Source organism: Venturia canescens, chromosome 4 (genome assembly GCF_019457755.1).
Source record: "Venturia canescens isolate UGA chromosome 4, ASM1945775v1, whole genome shotgun sequence".
Taxonomy (NCBI): Eukaryota; Metazoa; Arthropoda; class Insecta; order Hymenoptera; family Ichneumonidae; genus Venturia; species Venturia canescens.
The window spans coordinates 16,379,756-16,403,463 of record NC_057424.1 but is presented as its reverse complement, the minus strand read 5'-3'; the positions used below and the strand labels follow the sequence as shown (position 1 = coordinate 16,403,463).

The window sequence follows — 23,708 nt, the reverse complement described above, 5'->3', positions numbered from 1 at the left end:
TTCAGCATTCTAAGTTTCTCCTTCATCCTCACACGTTATAATCATGCTGAAGATGGAAACATTGCATGGAATAAAGAGGTTCTCTCCTTTTCCGTACGAGTAATTATACAATAAAATCAGTTTTCCAGGTTAGGATGGGTTGTCGACTAAGCTCCAATAATAATGCGTTGGCTAATTTCGAATTAACATTTTTTTTATTGACCTTTGGTACTGTAGAAATCTGCGTGCTCGATTCGGCACAAGTTTCTATCGAATTGACAAGATGGCCCAAGATGGCTCTTTCCTAACAATCGATGGAAATGTGTTTCGAGAAATCACGTGATTCGCATTCACATTCGCGTTCGTATCAGTTGTTGGGTTGTTAGAGCATTCGGTATTTCGTTAAATTTTGAGAAGTGTTATTGATTTCATTATACTAATCAGAGATGAGATTTCTGAGCTTTTTCAAGATATCGCGATATCAGCTCATCCCTGCTGCCGTTGCCGTCTTAGGGTATTTGTTTTGCCGTTATCTACTTCAGTCTTATCGACCAAGCAAAAAACTATCACGCGATATTCCGTGTTTGATCCATAGAGAAATATAATTTAAACCAAATATTATAAAACTGTTGAAAGTTCCGGAATTATGAGAATCGACGGTCGAACGGAATTTCGGCCGCGTATCCATGATCTTCGATAAATTTTTTTTCTCATTATAATTGTACGCGACATTATGATGACGTAAAATCGTTTCGGTAAACAAGTGTCAGAGCAGAGTAAAGCGCGCAAATATTTTTCGAAAAAAAAAATTATACACATGCGAAATGCAAAAGCACACATGAGCGGGTGTAAATTACTCGCGATTTACAAATTGCGAGGAATCTTCGCGGCGATAATCTCGTGGCTCCTTATCAGAGAATTCAATGGAAAAAAAAAGATTAAAAAAAAAGGAATGGAAAATAGAAGCGTAGGTTTATTGAGACCCCCTGCGAACGCTCGAGATTAAAAGTATTTTGTAACAACACTCGTGCGCAAAGAGATATCAACAATCTACGGTTATTTTTTGTCCTTTTTTACGCTGATATATATATATTCGAAGAGTTCAACATGATTGGGAAATCGATTAATTAAACATGCTTGAGTTTGAATTGAGCGTATCGAAGCTCGGAAGGAAATGTTTTTATTCTTTTTATTCGAACGAATAAGTGACACGTGTGTGCTTTTGAAATTGCATGGATGTCGATGAACGACCTTGAGACGTCCTTTCAAAAAATTTATCGCCATTGAACAATTAACGACTCTGCGGTTTTAAAAAATGTTTCGTGTCGAATGAACACTGTACGTTCACGGAAACAGCGTGTTTTTCGTCTGTTACGAAGGAAAATAAAACCGAGTCTCTTGATACGATCCCCAACTTCTTCTCCCACTTTTTCACCGCTTGCCTCTACGGATTGTCTAACTGAAATTGCGAATGTGCGCACGCCCAAAAAACAGCCAATATACAGATCTATCGGATTATATGGCATTCTTTCGTTCATGCGAGAATCAACATTGATAGGATAAGCTTATGCATACACGGTGTCCGGTAAACTTCCCTCGAATGAAGCAGAGATTCGATCTACTCGCACTACTCGGTGTACAGTTTCTACAGCTAGCAATTATTTGTGCAAAATAAATTCTTCGCCATTATGTACACTGGCCTGTCGCTCGGCCACGTATTCGGCCACATGCGTCCATTACCTCGAGTATGTGATTTTACATTGCAAACAAATGCATATACCAAGTAGCTTGTTTTACCGATTTAGCGAAACAAAATACAAACTGTCATTATTTTGGGTACGTTGACTAAATATTCTCGCGTAGTAATGGAGAGGTGCACAATGCCATTTATTAAAAAAAAAAAAAAATTAGAAAATATATGTGAACGAAGTTGTGCCTAAATTGTCAGGTTTGCTGTCAGGATGTCACACAGGCATGCGCGTATCGTTTCTTCGGTTTTCATTTTGATGTATTTTTGAGGACGAAGTTGCAATAGAAGGTTAAACCCTTGAATATTGGTTTGTAATTTTTTGTAAAAGAGCCTCATACATCGCTGCTGTAAGCTCCTCTCTTTGTTGTATGTGGAATCGCAATTATATAACGCGAATAGAAATGATTACTTGTTGTCGAGTGGGCGATTTTTATCTGCTAGTAAAACATGTGTAAATATAAAGGGCAATGGGACACAATGGTGCGAGAAGAATTGGATAAATAAGTGCGGCGGAATCTGGATACTTGAACTCCTCGTCCCCTCCAGATACAAAGTATACAGGGTGTTACAAAACTAAAAAAAATTGGGCGCACCTGATTATTTCCGAGAATGGGCACTGCGGACAAAGAAACCTTCTATAAAAACGTGTTTGATATGCTCTCGCGAAGTCAATCGGACGGCAAAAGTTTAGCCGTTCCCCCCTGCCCGTGCATGGAAAGTTTTGGAATTTCGGAAAAAGAAACAAAAGGCCTCACTTAAAACCATACAACTAGCATCGTGGGCACAGCAAAAACTGTTGGTCGGACGCATATTCTTGGAAATAATCGGGCGGTTTGGAACTTTTCGGACGCCTTGTACGCGAGCGTAGGTCTCGCGCGAGCACGAGTGGCGGTTTCTCCCCCTACCACATTTATATTTCCAAGACAGCAGTAAACGAGGAGAGCATTCGTCAAGTCGCGTGTCAGTCCTAACGTGACATTGGGAATTATAACTCTGTGTCCCGTGCTTATTCGAATTTTCATTTTTATTCATTTTCTATTCAATTTTCACTTTATTCGTTTCGTTCAGTAACATTTTTCTATTTTTTTTTCGTATCCACATTTATTTCGTTTTCCACACAAAATTTCTAACACACAGTACGGCTACTAAAATGACGAGTCTTGAGGCTGTTAAAACAGCCTGGAGAACCGCCGAAGCGGTAACTTTCGATGTCGATTCTACGGTTATCCAGGAGGAAGGAATCGACGAGTTGGCCAAGTTCTGCGGCAAAGGAGATCAGGTTGCTGACCTGTAAGTGAATGGCGATTCTTTCATACATACGAGAACTATATTAACAATCACTTTCGTATTAAATAAAATTTCCCATTCTCAATATACCACGCGGGTTAGTTTACAAGTGCGTTCTCAATTGTGATTCAATTATCAAATTTACCGAAGTCCGTTACAACTTGCGGTGGCGGAATTTCGAAAAACTTTTTTTTAATTTCGTTTTCACGGCTCTTCTAAATTTATTTACAAGTTGCGAATTAGGTGATTTAATTGGCAAATTGAAATTGGACAGCAGTCAAATCAGCAACTGCAATTTCAAACATTATTTTTTCGTTATTTCATTAACCACTGAGGTCAATCCAGCATTCGAATGTTTCGAATAGATTAAATTGTCTGTAATTTATAAGACATAAGACTGTTCATTTTATTTGGTTTTTCGAGTAGCGATGAAAAATTATTTCAATTGAGTAAGCAGAGTCCAAATTCGCGATGGGCCCGGGCACAGCTGCTTTTTTGTGTGCACGAATTTATTAAATACAGTTCTGTCAATATTGACTCGAGAGAGATGTCATTTTTTATTTAATATATTTTTGACGATGTGACATGAGACGGTTAAAGCGGAACGAACATCGAAAAAATGTGCAGAATCTTATGTCCGTTAATTTGGAAAAATAAAGAAATTAAAGGCAGTTGAAGCTTCTAAAAAATATCGAATAAAAAAAATACTTCGCTTTGTCTTAAATTTTTTTTACGAAGTACCGTTGAAAATATTCGGTATTTTTTATGTACAGGACAAAACAAGCGATGCAAGGAAACATGACGTTTCAACAATCGCTCACGGTCAGATTAAATATCATTAAGCCGAGTCTCGAACAAGTCAAGGAATTTATTAAAAATCATCCACCAAAATTAACACCTGGAATAAGGTAATTACATCCAAATATTCGCTACAGAAAATGAACATTATTTTTAAGAAAAACGGATTGAAATACCGCTTTTTTTCACTCATTCATGATTTTTTATCGTCATCGTTTCGTTCTTACCGAAAAAAAAATTTCAGGGAATTAGTGAACGAGTTGCACAAAAAAAACAAAAAAGTATTTCTCGTTTCCGGTGGTTTTCGTTGCCTGATCGGACCGGTCGCGGCACAATTGAACATACCAGCCGAGAACGTGTGTGCCAATCGGCTAAAATTTTTTTTCAATGGTTCGTTAAAAAAGAAATCTAAGAATTGCTAAGAATTACATTTTTCATCGCTTTGATTGAATGCTTTCCTGATTCGTGCTTAATCCTCCCTTACAATTTTCGAATTAATCTTTCGAACGATTTTATAATTTCATTTATTTTTGTGTTTTCTCTTTCGATTCGCTTTTCTTCGGACTCTCAGGCGAATTTGCCGGCTTTGATGAGACTGAGCCAACCTCGAGGAGTGGGGGAAAACCCGAAGCTTTGAGGATATTGAAAGAGAAATATAATTTAGGTACGATCGTCCATATTGGGGATGGGGCTACGGACATGGAAGCTTGTCCGCCTGCAAACGCCTTTATCGGTTTGTCAAATTCTTGTATTTTATCTAATCTTCCTTCTTTTCACGTGTAAAGAAAGAAAAAAAAATTTCCATGATACTGCGATAAAAATTATTAAGATTTACACTCTTTTTGATTGTCTGATTTTTAAAGAAAAAAGACATTAGCACACTCTTGAATATTTGTTTCTTCGAAAAAATGTTATTTCATTCGATTGGTTGACGAATATTCTTGCTCTATTTTTAGGTTACGGAGGCAATGTCGTTCGAGAGAGTGTGAAATCGGGTTCTTTGTGGTTTGTTACGGATTTTAACGAGCTGCGAGAGGCTTTATGATTATTAAAAAAAAAAAAAAATTATATGTACAGAGAAGCCGGTTGAATTATTTAATAATGAATTAATCAACGAGAGTGCGAGAGTAAGATGAAAAGTAGAATTTTTCAAGAAGAGATAGAAAAAACAAAAGAAAAGAAAAGCTGAAAATAATATTCTCGACAATGAAGACGAGCCACGGGAGTGAAACGTCGAAAAAAGTATTACGTAAACAACGCTGGTTACAGCGCATTTTCATCGCGCATTGCGTAAATTTTATAATATATATATATATATACGAATATACACCTATCATCAAAAGGGTATATTATTTTCAACGAATATTTCGAGATAATATATAAATAAATTAAGTAACGAGAAAGCATCGAAAAAGGCTGTCAATAATTAAATCCACAGAAAGCGAAAAATAATTGTATTGATTATTCCAAACGAGATGTTATTCGAAACATGTCCAAGGACAGGCGGAAGTCTCAATTTGGGGGCCACGAACCACGTATATACATTTATTTTCATACAAAAAAATGTACGCTCGTCATAAGTTGTTTCTTTCCAGCGTTAGGAGAGAATGAGTCACCGAATATTACGGAATTTTATAAACGATTGGAGATTCCAATTGAACGAAAAACAAGTTCGAGGACGTATCTGACAAGATAATGAAAGTATGATTTTCTGAAATTTAATGAGAAACATTTCTGCTCGAAATTGAGCAAACCTAAATAACGTATTTCTATTTCTATGGTACGAGGAAACTTGTCGTGTCTTCAATTGACGCTCCGTCACACGGTCAAAATGCGTGATCGAACTCTCTTTCCTCTCGTTCAATCATTGAACAATGCGCGTTTCATTCGTGGACTTTGTACTCGAGCTTAATTGTAATCAATTCACGTTTGAGGGTAATTAATATATTACGTATATTTTTACCACATTTGATAAACACAATCGATGTTACGTCATCGAAGTAATCATCAATAATAAAATGAGAAAAACTTAAAACACTCCACGATCACAGATCACGCGCTCTTTTATGGCCTGCAGAAAAAATCATTTTTTTATAGTATAAGATTCTTTGACCATAAAAGAAAACAATAATCCAGTAGAAAAAGATTCCATCTTCTACCACGCTAATAATTTATTTTACAGTAATTCGTCGGAGAACAGGATTTTTTTTACCTTTGTTCGCAACCCTTCGTGACTTGAGTTTATGAACAAAAATAATCGGTTTTCCAAATAACTTCTAATGTCTCGAAAGCGTCTGAGGATTTTAGGCAAAAATAGTTGAGACTAAAAATCTCAACTGTGGGTGAGAACAAATGATACGAATATTCTCCACATGATTTTACAGTCATCGATTAAAATTGATTTGAATCGATTCACCGATTTGAATTTTATATCTGTTTATATATTTGACTTTTCGTTCATTGCGACTGTCCTGGGAATGAATAGAATATATTATATATTTTCTTCTCTTCGCTTTATAGTTTTGTCTGTTTTTAGTAGTGCTTTCTTGTTTCTAAATATGTCACTGATGAGCGTTGCTGGTCGAGGAGCATTCTGCTTTTCTTTGCTTTATCCAATCCTCAATTTCGGCGCGTAGTTCTGTATTCGATTTTACCATGTCCATCGTCAATGGCGAACGATTGAAAGGATCGGTTTGATCGCTCAGTAGATGACTGGAAAAATAATCGTAAAACTCAAAAAAACTTAATCGATTTTCTTTTTTTGTTTAAACGTTATTTAAGAAAATGAGTTAGAGATGAGATTGTAATAAGTATGCCTTGACGTTAAAACAATCTTGTTTCATCATAGAAATATGCGTTTTGTCAATGACGATTGAAGAGAACAATTTTTCGTTCTATTTACCGTGCTATCGTTTGGCGATCCACGGTTATTTTAGAGGACGGCAAAATTACAGGATCGATCATTAATGTCGACATTATCGGATCGAGATAATCGTCAGGGGCGTTGTTCAATAATTCGTCCTCTGCTTTCTTTATGCTCGCAGCTTTCTTGACCCGTTTAGCGAAGCTGCTGAGATCTCCGAGGATACCAACACCCCCAATTCGAACTAGAAAGACGAAAAATTAGAGAAAAATTTATATTCAAAATTTTACTCATGTTTTTTCACAGGAATGTAATGTGAAAATGGTATGACTTACCTAAAACATTTTCGGCAAGGTCAAACAATTCAGAAGTATAAGAACGTCCGTCTTGTGACACGGCAAGAGTGAAATTCTCATTCTCACTCAGGTTTATATAAATCTCGCATATATTCAGTACCAAAGTCGCTGGGTTGAATTCATACTCCTTTTGGTCCTTGACCTTTGCAAGAGAAAACAATCATTTGTAATTTTCTGATAGAAATTGCTGATTTGTTTGTTTAAAAAAAAAACAACATTAATCATACACATTTTTTACCTTGAGATTCCGACTATTGGGACCGACGAGCTGTAGCAAGAGATAATTGAGCATCGAAGCGATACGATCGACCATTGTCGGGTGGCAGAATATCGATTTGATTTCGGTAGTAAGCATTTTAAACGTGTTTATCGTTTCGCGTCCGAGTATATTGTCAAAACGAGCGATCATTCCAATTCGCTGAAGATTGCTCGTTTGCTGGTCCCGTTCTTGCCTTGGCAAATTTTCCCATTCCCCGTTTTCCCTGTAATTTTCATTATTTGAAAAGCGAGCTTTGTTTCTCAAACGGAGGAGAATAAAATCAGTTTATCGGTTCTCTAATAGACTGTTCGGAAATAAGCGCGAATAAAAATTCACCGTGCTTGAAGCAGCTGCTTGAGCTGTGCCATATTTGTGAGAGCTTCGTCCAGCAGGAAAACCGCATCGTTCATTGAGAGATTTATAAATCGTAGGAATAAAGGCGGCTGCACCGCTTCCATATTTCTCTCAGCTTCCTCTGCCAAATTTCTGAAATAATAAAATTCTCTTTATCATTTTTTAACACCATTTCCAACGCGTTCTCGGCATCACTCTTATTGCTAAAGATAATCAAAGAAATAATGAAATTGTTTTTTTAGTGTTTTTCGAAATACATTTCTCTTACCAAATGACAGCAGCTTTTGAAATTGAAGGGAAAAGAATCCAGAATTGACTTAATCTTGGTCTTTAAAACGTGACTACGTTCTTATTGTGACTGTGCAAAAAAAAACTCACTTGAAAATATTGCGGTGTTCGTCAAGTTTCCAGATATAATCCATCACGATGTACATTGGTCGACGATAGTTAAATTTCTGTTCGAATTCGACACTCTGACCAGTCATTTCGATACTCACAAATACGTGAAGTAAATTTGGTACTATCTGAAAAGCAACGATAAAAATATTAGTGTTGAAAAGAATAAGTGATTATAATTCGTTAGGACCTTATAAGATAGGAGCTCCTTTGAAAATGATTTTTTGAAGGAAATTTTCGATTCGTCATTAATTAGCTTAATGAAAAAAGTTGCAGGGATAGACGAGAAAGAATATTACTTGTTGTCTATGTGGATGTTCGAGGAATAACATTTCTCTGTACAAAGAGCCGAGCGAGGCTCGAGGTTGGTTGGCATCTTCATTCGTGGGCAAAAGTGCCTCGAGTCCTTCGGCAAGACGAGCTCTTAAATGAGGATTGTATAATCTTTTTGGCGATCCCATAAGGGCCAGGATCTATTTACAAATGAACGAAAGAATAGATTATAAAGTGATTCCACGATAACCAGAACATTTTTTTATTTTCTGTTGTCAAATTCAACGTTACTTGCCTCTGTGAGAATAGGATTGAGAAAGTTCGGTCCTTGCTCTTCGAAGGTATTTGGTGACAAGCGTTTGATGAAACAAACGAAACCAACAGTGTTTTCAACGACAAATTCGGGCACGCACTTCACGGTGTTTGGTACTGTTTCGGGCAGTGGGAATGTTACGTCTTTCAGTTCTCTTGGAGCATAGTTGACTCGGTTCGTTGAACTTTTCGAGCTGTCAGCATCAATGTCGAGATTCACTTGGATGAGCCAAAATGCTGTCGTTGCGTGGAAAATCGACAAAAGATTCAGCATCTCTGGCGCTAGGAGACTTGCCCTCAGTGACATGTATCTAAAACACATTTTTATAACAATTAAAAAATGTCAAAACATGCACACGATAAGAAATTCTCCCCATAATATAGATTAGTTGAAAACGTGATAAAATGAAAAAAGCAGCCTCACTTGATGGTTTCTTTTTCCATTTGTTTGAAAGCATATTGTTGCATGGGTGGATCGTTCTCTTGTATGTCAGCGAGCAATCGCTGTACCCTTGCGAGATCTTGATTAGCACGCATCAATTTTCCTAATACAACGCGGTAGCCAAGATCGAGCGTACGATGAGTGATGAAAAAACACTCTGTGACGAAGCCGAAGCTTTCGGAAGCTAATCTTGTCTCGCCCTCGTTCGTTGGTACAAGGCAAGTTTCCGAACTCATACCCTGCATGTGTAGTCCACGATTGCGACTCTCGGCTTCATCCTTTGCCTATAACGAGACTTGAAGGTTAGTGGTGTTTCGTTCGAACTTCCATAGGATACTTAATGACTCCAATTTTTTGGAAGGACCGTAAAGTTTCTCAATGAATAGCTAAATAAATTCTCAGTTGTGAGAAGTTTTGTTTTTGAAACTATGATAAACAGAGAAAAAAATGGATTCATTCACGAGTGATCAGTTATCAATCGGATCTTTTTTCGTACCTCCAAAGAGCAATAGGTTGGATCAATTTTGAGAGCTTTAACATCGTTAAATTTGGCACAAAAGGGCTGACAAAGTCGAAGCATAACGGTACCAAGATTGAGCATAAAACCATCTGAAACCGAAGAAAGACCGCTCAGCAAATCATGCTGCGTGTTCCAAATTTTGCCCCGAATCGCATTTGCATTTAAACATTTGCCGAGCCAGGTCAGCGTCATGTGACGCACTTCTGGAGAAAGTTTGAGCAATGTGTGTAAAAGCAGGTGGAGAGAACTGCAGAGGGAATCGAGAGCGGTCCAAATATTTCCCTCAAAAGCAGATTTAACCTGCAAAGAAAAAGCTTTTACTCCACAACTATAGAATGATTATGATTAAATACAATTGATCAATTATAATTTATGGAAATCAGAAATTCAACGTGCACAATTGCTTGAACAAAGAAAAATTCATTGGTCTGAACCTGTTCGAGTGGCTTATCAAAGAAAATAAATTGTGCTTGTGGATCGTCGGGCAAACAGCTGTAGGAGAATAAAACTCCTAGAAGAGTCTGTGAATATACACGCCCATTAGTTCCTTCAGGTGAGCTGTGGCTGATGATTAGTTTAGCAAGGGGTTCGAATGATGCGAATGTAAGCAGCAGATCGAACCAACATTGACTAAACGTAAGCAAGTTACGAGTTTCCGCTTCTTTTTTAATGTAATCCAAAATTGGCGAAAACGCTGAGATCAGTGTATCGTCATCCGGCTTGAGATTGGGGGCATCAAGCTCAGCTAATATACCAGTCATGAAGTCTGGCATGTCATTTGATATGGCTCCAAAATCTTTGAAAAGACAGGCAAATTGGGAGTGTACCTGAAAGCAAAATGATAAATTTAATAAAATACAAACAATCTCAACAAAATTTATACATTATAGCTACAATCCTCTTTTGTAGCAGTGAATTTAGTTTGTCAACATGTGAATGTTCTTTTTAGTCAGCCAAGAGATCCCATTTCATTGATTGGTTTATTTCTAGAATTGTACTTTGAGAAGATTGGTATTTTATTTTTACAAATAAATGAGTGTTCAAACCTCTTGGCCAGGGAAAAAATTAGGTACTTGGAGCGCGGTGCTGACATTCCTTAACGCTATTTTCTCCAAACTTTCTCTTGTTTCTTTGATTTCTAAACATTGCTTTTTCTTTCTTAATCTACAAAAACTCTCGAACAAGTATGGTATTATTTCCGTTTCCACTGTGTGACTATCACAGGTCCATTTTTTGCCGTCACAAGGTGGGACCAGACGTGATTTGAGGTCGGTGAACATAAGACGTTCGAAAATGGCATCTTCTGCAGATTGTGCATCGACGTAAACTAGATATTTTTTCAAGGGATCCTCGTTAATAGGATTGGTTGTTAGACCAAAAGCCTCTGCAAGCAAATCATCTGCAGAATATTTTTTTGCAGTATCTTTTGGTTTTATCTGCTCCGTTGGCGCTTGCTGTATTTCTGGAGATTTCTCTTGTTCGTCTGTAACCGTTTGTTGTGAAGAAAACGATACTGGTTTTTGACTGGAGGAAAAGAGAGCGGCAAATGGATTGTCCTTCACCTTGTCGCACATTTTCACCTTCTTCGTCTCTCTTTCGCTCATTTATTTGGGACGTGTCAACATGACGCAACTAAAAATCACGATAATTTTTTTGGTTAACGCAGCAATAATAACGAAATGATTTATAGGTTATAAACATGAAATCGCGATTTTTTCGTTTCTTCGTATAGCTTATCTACGATCCACAAGGTTACTAAAATTTCTAATTTATTTGATTTAAAATAACAATGACGAGGTAGAATATTAAAATAATTTCGGATTCTTGTTGATCAAACTTTGCAAGAAATGTTGAACAAATTGACAATATGGCAATTAGAAACTTTAATATCGATTGTTAAATAAGATTCTCTTCATTTATCCTTCCATAATTATTGAATGCACGCTCGTTGTTTTATCGGTTTTATCTTACACTTTAAAAAATTGTTAAGTTTCCATACATGAAACGTTGACAAGTATTTTATAAATGTTCAATTCCTTCTCCACGATACTACGATTATATGTCGAAAGTTGAAACGTTCATTGGCCATTGGGTGTTAATCGAGGTCTTTTTCGAGTCCCGACATCTTACGACGAGCACGAAAAAAATTTTGATTGCCACTACTGCTCTATCGGTATTCGTAATGGAGTAGGAGGGAGTTTTGAATGCTTAAAACAACGAAAATATTCTATAGTTTGATTTTGAATTAAAAATAATTTATTGAAAATAACAATATTATATTATTCTGCTCCTCAAGTCTTATTCATCTGCAGGTTATTGATTCTTTTTCTCTTCTTTTTGGTCCTTCGAGGACCATAGGATTCGTAGAATAAATATTGTGCCTAATATCACAACCAAGAAAGTGCCATTGGTTACATATTCTAGATCAGACAGATCACCCACTGCTACCGACCAAATGTAATTTTCTTTTATCTGAAAATAAACAAATGCAGTAAAATGGTTTGTTAGTAGGCTAAATCATACGATTGTATATCCTCAATGTTTCGGGGCACACGCTCATTTACCATTTTGTAAGGGATTTCCCTCCATTTGAGACTGAAATCGACACAAGGTGTGCAAAGGTCGATTTTTGAAACGCTATACTCTTTTATTCTTTCTTCGCACCCCAACAGCAGTACAGGCCCTGGCAGTGTTATATTTACATATGGAGTATTTTCTTGAGGCATTCGGTAGCGCTGATGAAGTAGCAGGCTCAAAAAATTATCTGACTTTTTTAATGGCCCGCATACTGTAATGTTCTGGTGGTTTGCGTTTTCCGCAAACAGTTCCACGTCTATTTCACCCTCGGCACATGCGGTAATCTTTGGAGATAGCAAATGAAATATATTCGTTAGTTTATACCAAGATTCGTAAACTTTTTTGTTACATTTGTAGATAAACAATAAAAATATTGTAAGCAAGACAATCATAATGGTAGGAGAAAAATCGATTTTGTTGGATCGACAGACTTACTTCACCACGTCTTCGCAGATCTGCCAATTCATCAATGTTTACATAGAGCATTGGATCTGGTGTTAAGTGCAATGCGACATGACAGTTTTCACGATAAAAATTGCCTAACTCGATTTGATATCGGATTGTCCTAAAATTTTTATTTTTGAAATTTATCTTCGATAAACAAATCAAGAGATGAACAAATATTTGATTATTATTTTCAAATATAGATAAACATATAACGGAGTGTATAGCAATTTTCTAACCTATGAAATCCATTGCCCTCAATCTCGTAATCAAGTGTAGCATCGATTTCGGCCGCGGCAGTGGTAAAACAAAAAAAAAGTAACCACATTATCGTAATAGTTAATTTTTGGGATGTATCATTCAACCATTTCATTCTAAAACTCATTAGAATACTTCAGAGAATTTGTAAACAACGGTACATTGAAATTTGACAGTGCACAGCCTGACTAGTTCTTAAAGATGCTGTGTTTACAGATGACGTTAGGCTCGATAAAAGTAGTACGCAAAACTGCCGCTGAAGGCGTTGTTCAAACTTGTTCAGACACGCAAATTGGCGCCAAGAGCGTGATCCGTGGCGCGATCCGCGTGATCACTTCTTTTTGTGTTATTTGTTTTGTTTTATGTATCTCAAGTTTTACCCCAGTGCACATTGTGGACATGTATTTGAGTCGATGTGTTCGAAAAAGTTTTGAAAAATCTTGTCATCGTTTCTCGAGATCAATACGTCCCTTCTATATAGTTCTACGTATGCGGTAAGTACATATCGGCTATCTTCCTGAACAAAAATCGCGGCGTCGCAAATCCATTGATTCATTTTTTGTCAAAAATCGAGAGGTCGGTGAAATTGCGATACCACGCCACAAAATATCAAAACATAACAAAAACACTTCTAATGGCAATAATTCCCAGCCGTGGAGCGCGAATTATTGCCAAAAATAAAATACTGAACCGCATCGTAATATGTTTCATATTTTATCGGGGCTGTATTTTCTCGTGTGTTTCGAGCTAGAAAAGACTCGGCAGAAAGTAAAACCACAACTAAAGTGCAAAAAATATCGTTTTTTTGGTACGAATGACGTGCGGCTAAATGAAATCTAACCTACAGAAAGGCTAGTATATAAGATTGCGGCAATATTTTGGTCGATAGGAAAAACTCGATAAACTTGGTTGAGTTTTTGGTAGGGGCGGAGGAGGAGGTCGGCCAGGGGGGGGGGCGTCATACTCGTTATATGTATTGGTAAAACCACGATGAACCGCGAGTTTGTGACCGATGCTCAGCCTCACCGTTCATTCGTTGCGGTTACCTATATTTCTAGCTTCTGTAATTCCGTGCCAACGCGTCGACATACCCTATACACGTGTACAGCAACACATACGATACTATTTTTCATACGAGACGTTTCATTTCGAATAACCTTTTACAAAAGTGTGTATATGAGTGACGACGGGTGATAATTCTAAAAAAAAATCGCCGTTATTATTTGTACTTTGGAATTGAAAAAAAATTCTCATAAAAGTGAATTGCGTGGTGAAAAATAAACGACCTTCAATCATGACAGTAACATTTTTTCTTTCTCCCCGAGCGTATTTTAAAGCGAAAATTCGATGAATGAAGTTGCGATTAAAAACGAAATGAAAGCCGGCATGAAAGAAATGGGCAGGTTTAAAAATCGATAGAGCTCAAAAAATAGAGGTTCGTCAAATTCGAAATAGCCCGTATAAGAGCGATTCGAGGGCGTTGTTGCACAGTTCTGGTTTTGACACTCCCGTTAAACAATGGACGAAAATTCATCCTCTCCCGTTTTCCCTTCGTCCCTCGCGCAACGTTCTCGGTCTCGTAACTCGTCAAATCCCATAAACATTCGATGTTCGCCCTCCTCGCCTACATCCGCACCGATGTTCCACGCCACGGAAATTGCGGTTTTTTTATTTGACTATTACCTTTTTTTCAGGCCGCAAGGAAAAACGTCCTGGTTTCGCCGACCCCATACGTCAATCAAAATTGTGGTTAGACATTCGTACGAGTGGAACTAAGCCTCGGACCTTGTCACCGATGACTCGCGAGCGCGCTGTGGGTCGACAAATCATTTGATGACGCGGCAACTTTATCATCATTTCGCTTCTCTCATATCGAGGGAGTCCCGATCAACTGATCGATCTTTCGACGGTTTGTAGCGCTAATTACTCCGCCTCAATTTTCGATATACATCAAGCTACATAAGAGAATATGTTTTGACGTCAAATCGGAAAACGCCCTATCAAACAAACCAGCTCGAACGATCGCGTACGGGAAAATTCCTTAGAGTACGAAATCTCATTAAAAGACAAAACAACGCTTGAGAAAATTGATAATCGATATGCTGCAAAATGGGCGTGTACTTCGACCCTCCGGAGCAGTGTTCGTAATGTGGCTTATTGCTACGGCTGGTAAATACCCTCTGGCTGTGTTTCATGGATGGGACGAGAGCGCGACGCGCGACAAAAAAAACAAAGACAACGAGTGACAGTGAGAGAAAGAGAGAAAGAGAGAGAGAGAGAGGGAGAGGAAAAGAGAGGAAGGGAATGGAGAAAATGTCCATCAGAAGCAGGGGTTTGTGGTCCAGCTCTGGGGGTTGATTTCACGAAGCGTATGCGGGGATGAACGCAACGGGAAGGATGTGCGGTTGGGGTGGTTAAAAATCGAGATGAGACGATATCTCGATTATTAAAAAAAGACGGCAGAAGAGGGAGATGGGTGGGGGGGATCGAGGGAGAAGAGAAAATACGAGCGAGGGAGAAGGAAAAACCGAAAGTTAGAGAAAGATGAAAGCGTTTAGATAGAGGAGGATGCGCCGTCCCGAAATGTTGCGAAACGGGGGAGACGGAGAGGGAGAGAGATGGCAAGATTGAAGCATGAAATATTCATGCTGACGGACACGGACTGACGCGTGCTGTTTATGCATTCGGATCCCAGGAGATTGCAAAAATACACACTCCCGTGTATACGCAGCGTCCGTCTCTTTTCCCATATTTTTTCATCCTCTCTCTCTCTCTCTCTCACTCGAAAAGCTTCAAACCTCGGGGAAAGAGGGTAAAAAGTATTCTGTATCAAAAGCCGTACCTCGTTGATGTTAACTAAAAAACGTCTTTTATGTTTGTACTAACGAATTTGCAGAATAAATAATCGTACCCGCGAGCCATGACTTTTTATCTCGCAGATACTCGAATTTTTATTTCTTTTCCATGCTCCTTCGTACATATTTTTTTCGAATTTTTATCATCTCGTACCATCATTTCAAGCCCAACTCCCTTCCATGTTGCTGTAACTCTCAAATGTTTGTTTCAGACTCTCTAATCGTGTCGTAAACCATCACGTTTGCCCATCGCATCTTACTTGCGCGAGGACTCGGGGGAACTAACAAAAACCTTCACCAATCGGCTTCATTCTTACTAGATTCAAGTGTGTTGGAACTATTGGAAATCCAGAAATCCAGAAAAACTCCCTCCTGGTTAAGTATCGGTGTACAAGCAGTCGCTTACGCTGACGATCATCCATCTTGGCCCTGGTTTCGTCAGGAGCTACGATACTTGAGAGATCTCTCAGAAACTCGACGCTTAGTTATCGCTGTCGATCCCTCATGGCGTTCAGCAGACTTCGAAAACGTTGGAGTCCTTCAATTTGCCTTGAAAAGCCGTGGTAAAGTCCTCAAATTTAGTGATAATCCTTAACCCTAGAACGCATGACTGGGGTGTGAACACACCCCACGCGAACTTCAAACTACGCTCCCGTCCTAACAAGCGACATTATCGACTGATTATCGACGGATTTTTTTATATATAAATTCAATTGAAATTAGTTTTATCGTACATCATTCTTTTCGTTATAAAAAAACGAAGAAAATGGTGTAGGATAAAGTCAGTTTAGCATCGTAGGACCGGATTTATAAGCAGAAAAAGAGTGGGGTGCGTTCAAACCCCGGTCATGAGGTTGAGGGTATGAAAAAAGGCACATGAGGTGTAGGGTTAATTTTGTTCTTATTTACTTATGTCAAATCCTTCAATTTCATTACCGCGTAATGTCGACTTATCAGAAAAAATATACTTTTGTTATTTTCTAAGCTGCGGAGCAATTGAAAATTGTATAAAAATCCTTAGAGTCCTTAGATTTCACACCTTTTTTTGGTCGAACCCCGTGTTTCTGGATTTTTGTACATTTTCCGTATTTTGTGATTCGGGTTACAATTATTTGAACGGAAGTCAAGGAGAATGTGATCGAAATTCAACAGAATCTCGGAAAATTTTGTCAGTTTCTTAATTCCTTTAAAATTGATTTCTTCGAAAAGGATTTCAACGAATATTTCGAACTGAACGTTCGATTTTATCTCTATTTTAACTTGAGCCGTCATTTCGAGTGCTTACACCGAAATAGTTGCTGGTTCGAAACGCTGAAAAATTGGAAAAAGGCAGTCTCAATACGAACATACGTTCGTGTTCTCATAATATATAGAACATTTAGTTTCCGCATTCACGATCGTTGAAAGATTCGTTCGCAATATTCCATTAGGGTGATATAACCGTTTCCTGGTATTTTTTCGCAGGCAGCAAAATGCAATAATCGTGTTCGAGTCCTACAAGGAGCGTGTTTTCTTCTCGTTCTCTCCCTCTCTCGCTATTTTTTCTTCAAAGTACTGGGAGAATGCAGCCGTTGGTGTTCACGTGTTTGGCAGAAAATGGTCCAGAAGGGTGCAGTTAAAACGTGTACTCACACACTCGCACGCACACATGCGAGCAAAGGTTCCCGTATAATATTGGGGAACGAAACGTGTATAACTAAGGGTTGAAAGGGGGTGGGGGTGATCCGAAGGCGTCTAGACGGCGGGCGTACACCCAATTCCGGTACACTGGCGTGTGCCACTTCATAACTTATATCGAGTTGGGAAACGTACATGGAGCTTCGATACTCTCTTTCCTTCTCTCCCCTCTCTTTCATGACTCGTCCTCACTCTCTCTTTTCCTCCTAGTGTATCTTGCTTTTGAGATAAAAGTGTTGGAGGGTTTGAGGGAAAAGAAGGACACGTAGATCCAGTGGATGAGAGGGATCGAAGGGTGGTTGAAGGAGAGTGAGGAAGAGAGAATAAATCCGTTTATATAGGTGTTGGCTTGAAATGTTCTGTCTCTCTTTTCAGATTTTGCTGCATCACAGAGCCCTTCGTTCCACCTCGTACACACATTCGTTGCTTCTTTTTTCGAGGCTGGAAAGACGCGTGTTGTTCTCTCTGCACGGTAGCCGGCGTAGCATGCGCCCGATTTCCCATCGTTCTCCGTTTCTTCGCGCCTCAACTATCTCCAGCAAAATGCCAACCTGACAAACCTTCAAAGGGAAGAGGAAGAAGGAACAGGAGCGAGATAGAAGAAGAAAAGGAAGCAGGGAGAAGACGACAGAGTGAGAAAAGGATGAGAGAAAGTTAGACAAAAAGTAAGCATTGGTAAGAGGAAAAAATGTAAAGCGAGAAAAAGAGAGACAAATCTTTTCTCAAAGTCTTTTCTCACATCCGTCCATACTCGTATACCAATCGAGAGAACGAAAAAACTTGAAAATAGGGGAGGCCCCGAGAAAGGCGAGTTATCCTCGTGGATGCTGCGAGCAAAAGAGTGCTCGAAGAAGTAGCGTATAAGAAAGAATTGTCCGAGGATGCCTTGGTCCATCCGCGGAGTGGAGGATCCACGAGACTTCGCGCCTCGAAAAAGATTCGCGAGTTTTTCTTTTTCGACCGTTTTGACGGAAGAGGGAACAAACTATTCCTTCCTTCTTTCCCTGCCCCTCACCCCCCTTCCATGTACACGAGAAACACTCTTCTTCTCGTTTTCTTCCCGGTCCAGCCTCTTGTCCACGATGATTTGCAGACCTGTTTTCTCCTCACAAGTTTCTTTTTCTAAATTCTCTTTCTCACTCGCTTTCTCCGAGTCTTTCGCCTGCTCCAGATCAGAATTTCTTTGTTTTTCTTTGAAACTCGTCGGCGGAAATACTTTGGATCGAATAAGATCAATTTCGAATCACCATCGATAATCATCATGAAAACGATTATTTCACATTTCGAATAGCATTTTCTCGACGTTGTCAAACCAAATATTTATGGATTATTAACTCAACGAATGGACCGATGGATCAATCATGAATTTTCACTGCATTCGAACAGTCGTTTTGAAATATTTTATTATAACCTCCGAACGTGAGATATTCACATTTTTTTCCAATGACGTTATCCGAATTTCAACCTCCATTAATTCATCTATGGAGGTTAATTGGAAAAAAAAAAAAAAATTCTATTTTCCAAGTCTCCATACGGTCCCTCTACACACAATGGAAAATCTGCTTGAGATGAAAAAGCTTTTCCTGTCTCGTTCCCTCCATCATAATGGTAAATTAGAGATCCAGACATTTCCACATTTCCGTACATTATGGTAGAGTACGACGACGTGCTGAGTGGGTACACGAAACAGAAAAAGTCCTTCCGGATGAGCTCGCCAGGCTTCGTTCAGTGTCAAAGAGAAAATTCTTTGTTTCGTGGATACACACGAGAGCTTTTCCACTTTATTTCTTTTCCTTTTCCCCTTTCTCTCTCGGTTTCTCTTTCTTTTTATCCTTTCGGTATGATTGCTCAACGGTTGTGTCTGAAAATTCTGCGAAAAAAGGTCTCTGCAACGTAATTAATTAATAAGATCAAAAGTATAAAATTTTTGGATTTGTCATTTATTTTCTGCGTTTATTTCATTCCTTGAAATTCGATCATTTCAATTTATTTCTTTCAACATTCTATGCTTTTGTTCCTTTTTTTTGAATCTTCTACATTAGTAAACGAGGATTGGGCGTCGACGTTCCTGTTTCCACATGAATGAGAATATCGTGATGTATTTTGCCAAAAGGATTAACAGTTTGAAGGTATTCGGTGCGTGGAGCCTGAGAAAAGAGTCGTAATAGCATGAAGAGACCGACAGAGAACGGTTTATCTATTTATTCAACACTACAAGTTGAATAATTCATCGGTTAGGAGTTTAGCCTGAGGAAGGTAGAAGCAGAGTGAGGGCTAGACCGAGGACGAGGAGATGGGTTGGAGCTCTTGTGTAAAATAGACAACGAGGACAAACAATGAGAGTACGAAGGAGAGATTTTCTTCTCTCTCATCTTCGCTCTTCCATATTCTATTTCTCTGTCACTCTTTATTGCTCCGACTTGTTTCCTGGCTTTGGGTGACTGTGAACCGGCACAACACCTAGAATTCATCCACTTGCTTTCCTCTTACTCGCTCTCTTTGGCCTCATTTGAATATATATGTCCCTTGACTCTAACTTATACCGAAGAGATTCGTACACGCTTCACTCTGCTCGTCGCGTCGTTTTAATTGCGAGGAAGCTCGACCCTATGCCAAGAGACAATCATCCTAAATCCTCGCTTCTCTCGCATTCATATACGTGCATAGAAAAATTTGTGTGTTACCGTGTCTGTTGGCAATCCGTGCTCGAGCTGGTTGAAAATTTGCTGAGGAATACATCTTTACTTTTATTCATTTAGGCCTCGTATGCAGGATTGTCTGATCGAGTGCCAACTCGAAAATGTTTACATTTCGACCGACGTTGTGGCATTTTCATTGGACTATTTTTCCTTGAGTGTTTCAATTCATTTTGGATATTATTTCAACGAGTATTGATCGAATCTTATTTATCGCCTCGTCTCTCGCGACTCTCACTTAATTAACTCAATGAAATTTGGATTCTAATGGCTCTTGAAGTTCTTGCCATTCAAATAAGGATTAGAGGCTTCCTGTCTTGAATATTTATTTGCTTAAGGACGCCCCGATCACTGGACTCAGCAGCCTCTCGAGTCCATGATTATCCGGTGTGTTTCCTCCTTCCTGACAGTGGACTCAGGACCGAAGCTTCCGAACCTCACCTCTCGCACTTTATATGCCTGTTGACCTCGGATCAAACACCCCTCCCTCTCTTCACCCCTTAACGAGCCAAGGGAAACCCACCAGGACCAGTTTGCTTAGGATAATTTTGTCGCATGCATATTTAAATGTTTCTTCCCTCCCTCCCTCTCTCTCTCTCTCTCTTACTCTGATTTTATGCACACTCCGAAGCAAACTCCTCATTTTATCTCGGTTTGTCATACTTTCAGGACGACAAAGTCCCCCGACACGTTGCGGTTTACACGCACTTCCCGTTAGACCACAATTAAAAAACGAGCACATAAAAAACGAAACCTCAACCTGGCCATGAGTTCGTACTGAGAATTAGAATTGAAAAAAACATTGGCGCATATGCGAAAAGCAAGAATCTTCTCTTCGTTCGTTTTTTTGCACTTAAAAATGAAAAAGAATTGAGAAACAATCAAAATCCATTTTATGAGATTCTCGTTCGGTTTCTGCATAAATTTATGGGAAAAAAAGGTTTTCCTCGTAGCTACAGAATTTGGCTGGGAAAAGGTTGACTCAAAGATTCTCTGAAATTCAGGTATTCTCTGCAAGTTTGGTATCATTTTAAATCATGAATGAATACAGTCTCTGGTTCGGACATTCTTGAAGAGAAACTTGGAGGGGGTTTTATCTTCGGAGAAAATATTCCGAGAATTCATGTATTTCTGGTTGATCTCATTGAATGGCGTTACATTAATTAAGGACTCTCTTTCGTTGAATTCGTGAACAAAAGATTGAAGCGCAGACATTGATGAGAAGGAAGAAGAAAAAGTAGAGCGAGCGAGAGGAAAATTTCCGATATTTTATTCAACCAGTACAATTGCATTCTATTGAGACGAATCGCCTCTTTGGATTGTACAATCGAATGGCTGAATACCGGAGTGGCAATCAGTTCTTTGCTGTGTTTCGTACATCTCGTTTCCGCATCTTTCAACAGCGCGGAGAGACACACAGGGCGAAAAAGAGAAAGATAAAGAAACAGCAGACTGCTCCGATATTTTGTCTTTGCCCGAAGAATTATTTATATCGCTTCCATGGATATCGATGGCCGGGGACTCTTGTCTCTTTCAATTTAGTTTTCGTCTATTTTTCTTACCTTCCATTCCCTCCCATCCTCGCTCCACCTCCCTTTTGTATCGAAGACTCTCGGTGATTGCGTCGGTACAAATTAAATCTCAATTAGTACATCTTCGATGTTCATCTTTCTGTATTTCCAGGCGAACGAGAGTGAGAGGTGCGGCGAGGATGGTGGAGAACGAGGGAAGGAGAGAAAGTACTCGATGAAATAAAGCAGCTTTGGCGCGTTGCCCGCGAGTTTGAGGAGAAGCGATGAGCGTTAGGAATGATGGAAAGTCTGTTGTTCCAAGACTCTGCCTGCTCGTTTGATACCCCATGAGGGTCGAATAGCGCTGAAATTTTCTTGCCACCGAGGGGATCGTCAACTTTTGATAAAACAAAAGATAAAGCTAATCCTTCGGACATTCTCGTCTTATTATAACAACGGATGCGCTTGCCAAATTTTTCCTCATCAAAGTGAGGCGGCATTTTGTCACTCATTTCGGATACGCTTTGCGAACATGAAATATGTCTGAGCCCCAATGATTGTTCCAAGTTTGAAGAGGAGTGGGGAAAGGATCGAGATAGCTACGTACTAACAGTCAGGACTTTAACAGTGGGCATACACACCTTTCATAATGCGAACTGTACACCATATTTCGTGATAACCTCGAGACGTTATCCCTTCCTCCCTCTCCTCTCTCTTTCTCTCTCTAACTCTGTCTTGCGTTATCCAGCAGCTTTTGACGATGCTGGATGTCCTCCGGACGTTCTTTCTTCTTCCTCTTTTTTTTTCATATTCTTCGTCTCTTACTTTTTATAATTAAGAAGACCGTTCATTTTCTCCTTGTCGGCCCGGTGCTCTTTCATTTTTCAAGCTCCGCTTGGCGCTTGGGCCACCAACTACCACCCTCGACCGAGAGGAAACCCCTATCTTCAAACCCACCCCCTCCGGCCCCTCTCGTTTTTCCTTGGCCACTATTCGCGCAACGCTAACGGAGTAAACTTCTCGGACGTGCCGAGTGATTCATGGACTCTCGCGTTCGCCTCTCTGTAAAGTAAAGAAAAGAAGGCGAAACCGGGGTACGCAGCATCGTGGAAAATACGAAAGCAGATTTCCGTTTCGACTATACACTCCCATTTGTATATAAACATACTTGTGTCTACCTCAATTTACTATATATATTTAGAAAAAATAGAGTTTGTGTACAGAAGGAAGTAGTAAGAGCATGAGCAGCATCAGCCAAAAGACGTTGCGTCGAGTAATTGAAATTTTTTTACTTCAACTCGTACTTCTGCCCCTCCCACTTCTTACTCTTCTCCGGTTTCTTCACCATTTTCTTTCCTTGCTCGCTTCAATGCTTTTCTCATGCTCCTTAAACGAGCACATCGTCTTACCTAAATATGTACACGTATACATATAAATATGCTTCTACACGGTGTTCAAGAAGTCTCTGGGACCCCCTGATTATTACCGAAACTTTGTGTCGTGCAAAAGAATGTTTATAATGTGAGTTTGATAGTGTCGAGAAATCCGAGGATGGAAAGTGGAATAAGCCTCTGAAGGGGAGAGCGACAGCACTAAATTTCCATTAAGAATTTCCTTTTTCGTTGCACATCCTGATTCTCAGAGTTCCTGCGAAGAGGGAGGAAAGGCACTTGAGAATCAAATATCGAATGTATTTTTTATAACGTTCATTTCCGTTTACCTCTCTCGTAACTTAATTTCCTAGTTAATGTTCCATCCTGGTAGTAAGTGACGAGAGGACTCTCGGGAGTCGGTGGCGTTTCTTTTTACAGTGGCTTCAAGCTGCATTGGTCACCCACGAGAAAGGATTAAACGCTTGGCAAATAAAAAGTTCTTTCGAAACAGGGTAAATAAATTTTTCTGTTTTCCTGAAGATGCTAAAAACTTGTATTTGAAATGTAAAAGTTATTCCTTCCTCCTGAAGGCCGTGGCAGGGAAACAAGACTTTCAGCCTCCCAATAGACTTTTTTTTATCATCGTCGAGCATCGTTTTTGGAACCATTAAACTCGCATTTCAGAGGTTTTATTCCTCCAACGTTTGTTCAGCGAGGTGATGAGCAAT

The 23,708-nt window shown here is 39.2% G+C and overlaps 3 protein-coding genes and 1 long non-coding RNA gene across 14 annotated transcripts in view; 2 read left to right on the top strand and 2 right to left on the bottom strand.

Moving 5' to 3' along the window:
* Positions 1-356: 356 nt before the first annotated feature.
* On the top strand, positions 357-4,924 carry aay (phosphoserine phosphatase). The gene is made up of 6 exons (XM_043416536.1): positions 357-493; positions 2,867-3,019; positions 3,790-3,924; positions 4,059-4,204; positions 4,386-4,547; positions 4,771-4,924. Exons 1-6 carry the CDS (start codon positions 426-428, stop codon positions 4,857-4,859), a joined length of 753 nt encoding a protein of 250 aa, XP_043272471.1. The 5' UTR covers positions 357-425; the 3' UTR covers positions 4,860-4,924.
* Positions 4,925-5,742: 818 nt separating this feature from the next.
* Positions 5,743-11,669, bottom strand: Ube4A (Ubiquitination factor E4A). 2 transcript variants are annotated; one of them, XM_043416534.1, is made up of 13 exons: positions 11,561-11,669; positions 10,636-11,221; positions 10,024-10,416; positions 9,566-9,889; positions 9,052-9,353; positions 8,611-8,938; positions 8,342-8,515; positions 8,025-8,170; positions 7,629-7,778; positions 7,272-7,515; positions 7,013-7,175; positions 6,717-6,921; positions 5,743-6,526 (listed from the first exon to the last, which is right to left on the bottom strand). In XM_043416534.1, the coding sequence occupies exons 2-13, from the start codon at positions 11,191-11,193 to the stop codon at positions 6,376-6,378; spliced, it is 3,138 nt and encodes a 1,045-aa protein (XP_043272469.1). In that variant the 5' UTR covers positions 11,194-11,221; positions 11,561-11,669; the 3' UTR covers positions 5,743-6,375. The 2 variants fall into 2 exon arrangements, with proteins under 2 accessions (XP_043272469.1, XP_043272470.1); XM_043416535.1 differs by having other exon boundaries at positions 11,589-11,662.
* Positions 11,670-11,822: 153 nt separating this feature from the next.
* On the bottom strand, positions 11,823-13,080 carry LOC122409460 (uncharacterized). The gene is made up of 4 exons (XM_043417046.1): positions 12,850-13,080; positions 12,602-12,731; positions 12,154-12,450; positions 11,823-12,061 (listed from the first exon to the last, which is right to left on the bottom strand). Exons 1-4 carry the CDS (start codon positions 12,993-12,995, stop codon positions 11,903-11,905), a joined length of 732 nt encoding a protein of 243 aa, XP_043272981.1. The 5' UTR covers positions 12,996-13,080; the 3' UTR covers positions 11,823-11,902.
* Positions 13,081-13,092: 12 nt separating this feature from the next.
* LOC122409461 (uncharacterized) overlaps positions 13,093-23,708 on the top strand; it is a 30,564-nt gene continuing 19,948 nt past the window's right edge. For 7 of the 10 annotated variants that reach the window (XR_006260699.1, XR_006260701.1, XR_006260697.1 and 4 more), the window contains exons 1-4: positions 13,093-13,362; positions 14,563-14,777; positions 15,936-16,286; positions 17,776-18,065. This is a non-coding gene — a long non-coding RNA (uncharacterized lncRNA). Of the gene's footprint in view, positions 13,363-13,902; positions 14,304-14,562; positions 14,778-15,935; positions 16,287-17,775; positions 18,066-23,708 lie in introns of those variants that run through there. The other 3 variants (XR_006260698.1, XR_006260704.1, XR_006260702.1) reach the window with 3 other exon arrangements.

Excerpts from the sequence above, each read along its gene's own strand:
- aay (XM_043416536.1), top strand. The coding sequence starts at position 426 with ATGAGATTTCTGAGCTTTTTCAAGATATCGCGATATCAGCTCATCCCT. Across the intron at positions 3,020-3,789 it reads GGAGATCAGGTTGCTGACCT|GACAAAACAAGCGATGCAAG; the intron begins GTAAGTGAATGG and ends TTTTATGTACAG. Across the intron at positions 3,925-4,058 it reads AAATTAACACCTGGAATAAG|GGAATTAGTGAACGAGTTGC; the intron begins GTAATTACATCC and ends AAAAAATTTCAG.
- Ube4A (XM_043416534.1), bottom strand. The coding sequence starts at position 11,193 with ATGAGCGAAAGAGAGACGAAGAAGGTGAAAATGTGCGACAAGGTGAAG. Across the intron at positions 10,417-10,635 it reads ATTTTTTCCCTGGCCAAGAG|GTACACTCCCAATTTGCCTG; the intron begins GTTTGAACACTC and ends TTTTGCTTTCAG. Across the intron at positions 9,890-10,023 it reads TTGATAAGCCACTCGAACAG|GTTAAATCTGCTTTTGAGGG; the intron begins GTTCAGACCAAT and ends TTTTCTTTGCAG.
- LOC122409460 (XM_043417046.1), bottom strand. The coding sequence starts at position 12,995 with ATGAGTTTTAGAATGAAATGGTTGAATGATACATCCCAAAAATTAACT. Across the intron at positions 12,732-12,849 it reads GAGGGCAATGGATTTCATAG|GACAATCCGATATCAAATCG; the intron begins GTTAGAAAATTG and ends TAAAAATTTTAG. Across the intron at positions 12,062-12,153 it reads GGGAAATCCCTTACAAAATG|ATAAAAGAAAATTACATTTG; the intron begins GTAAATGAGCGT and ends GTTTATTTTCAG.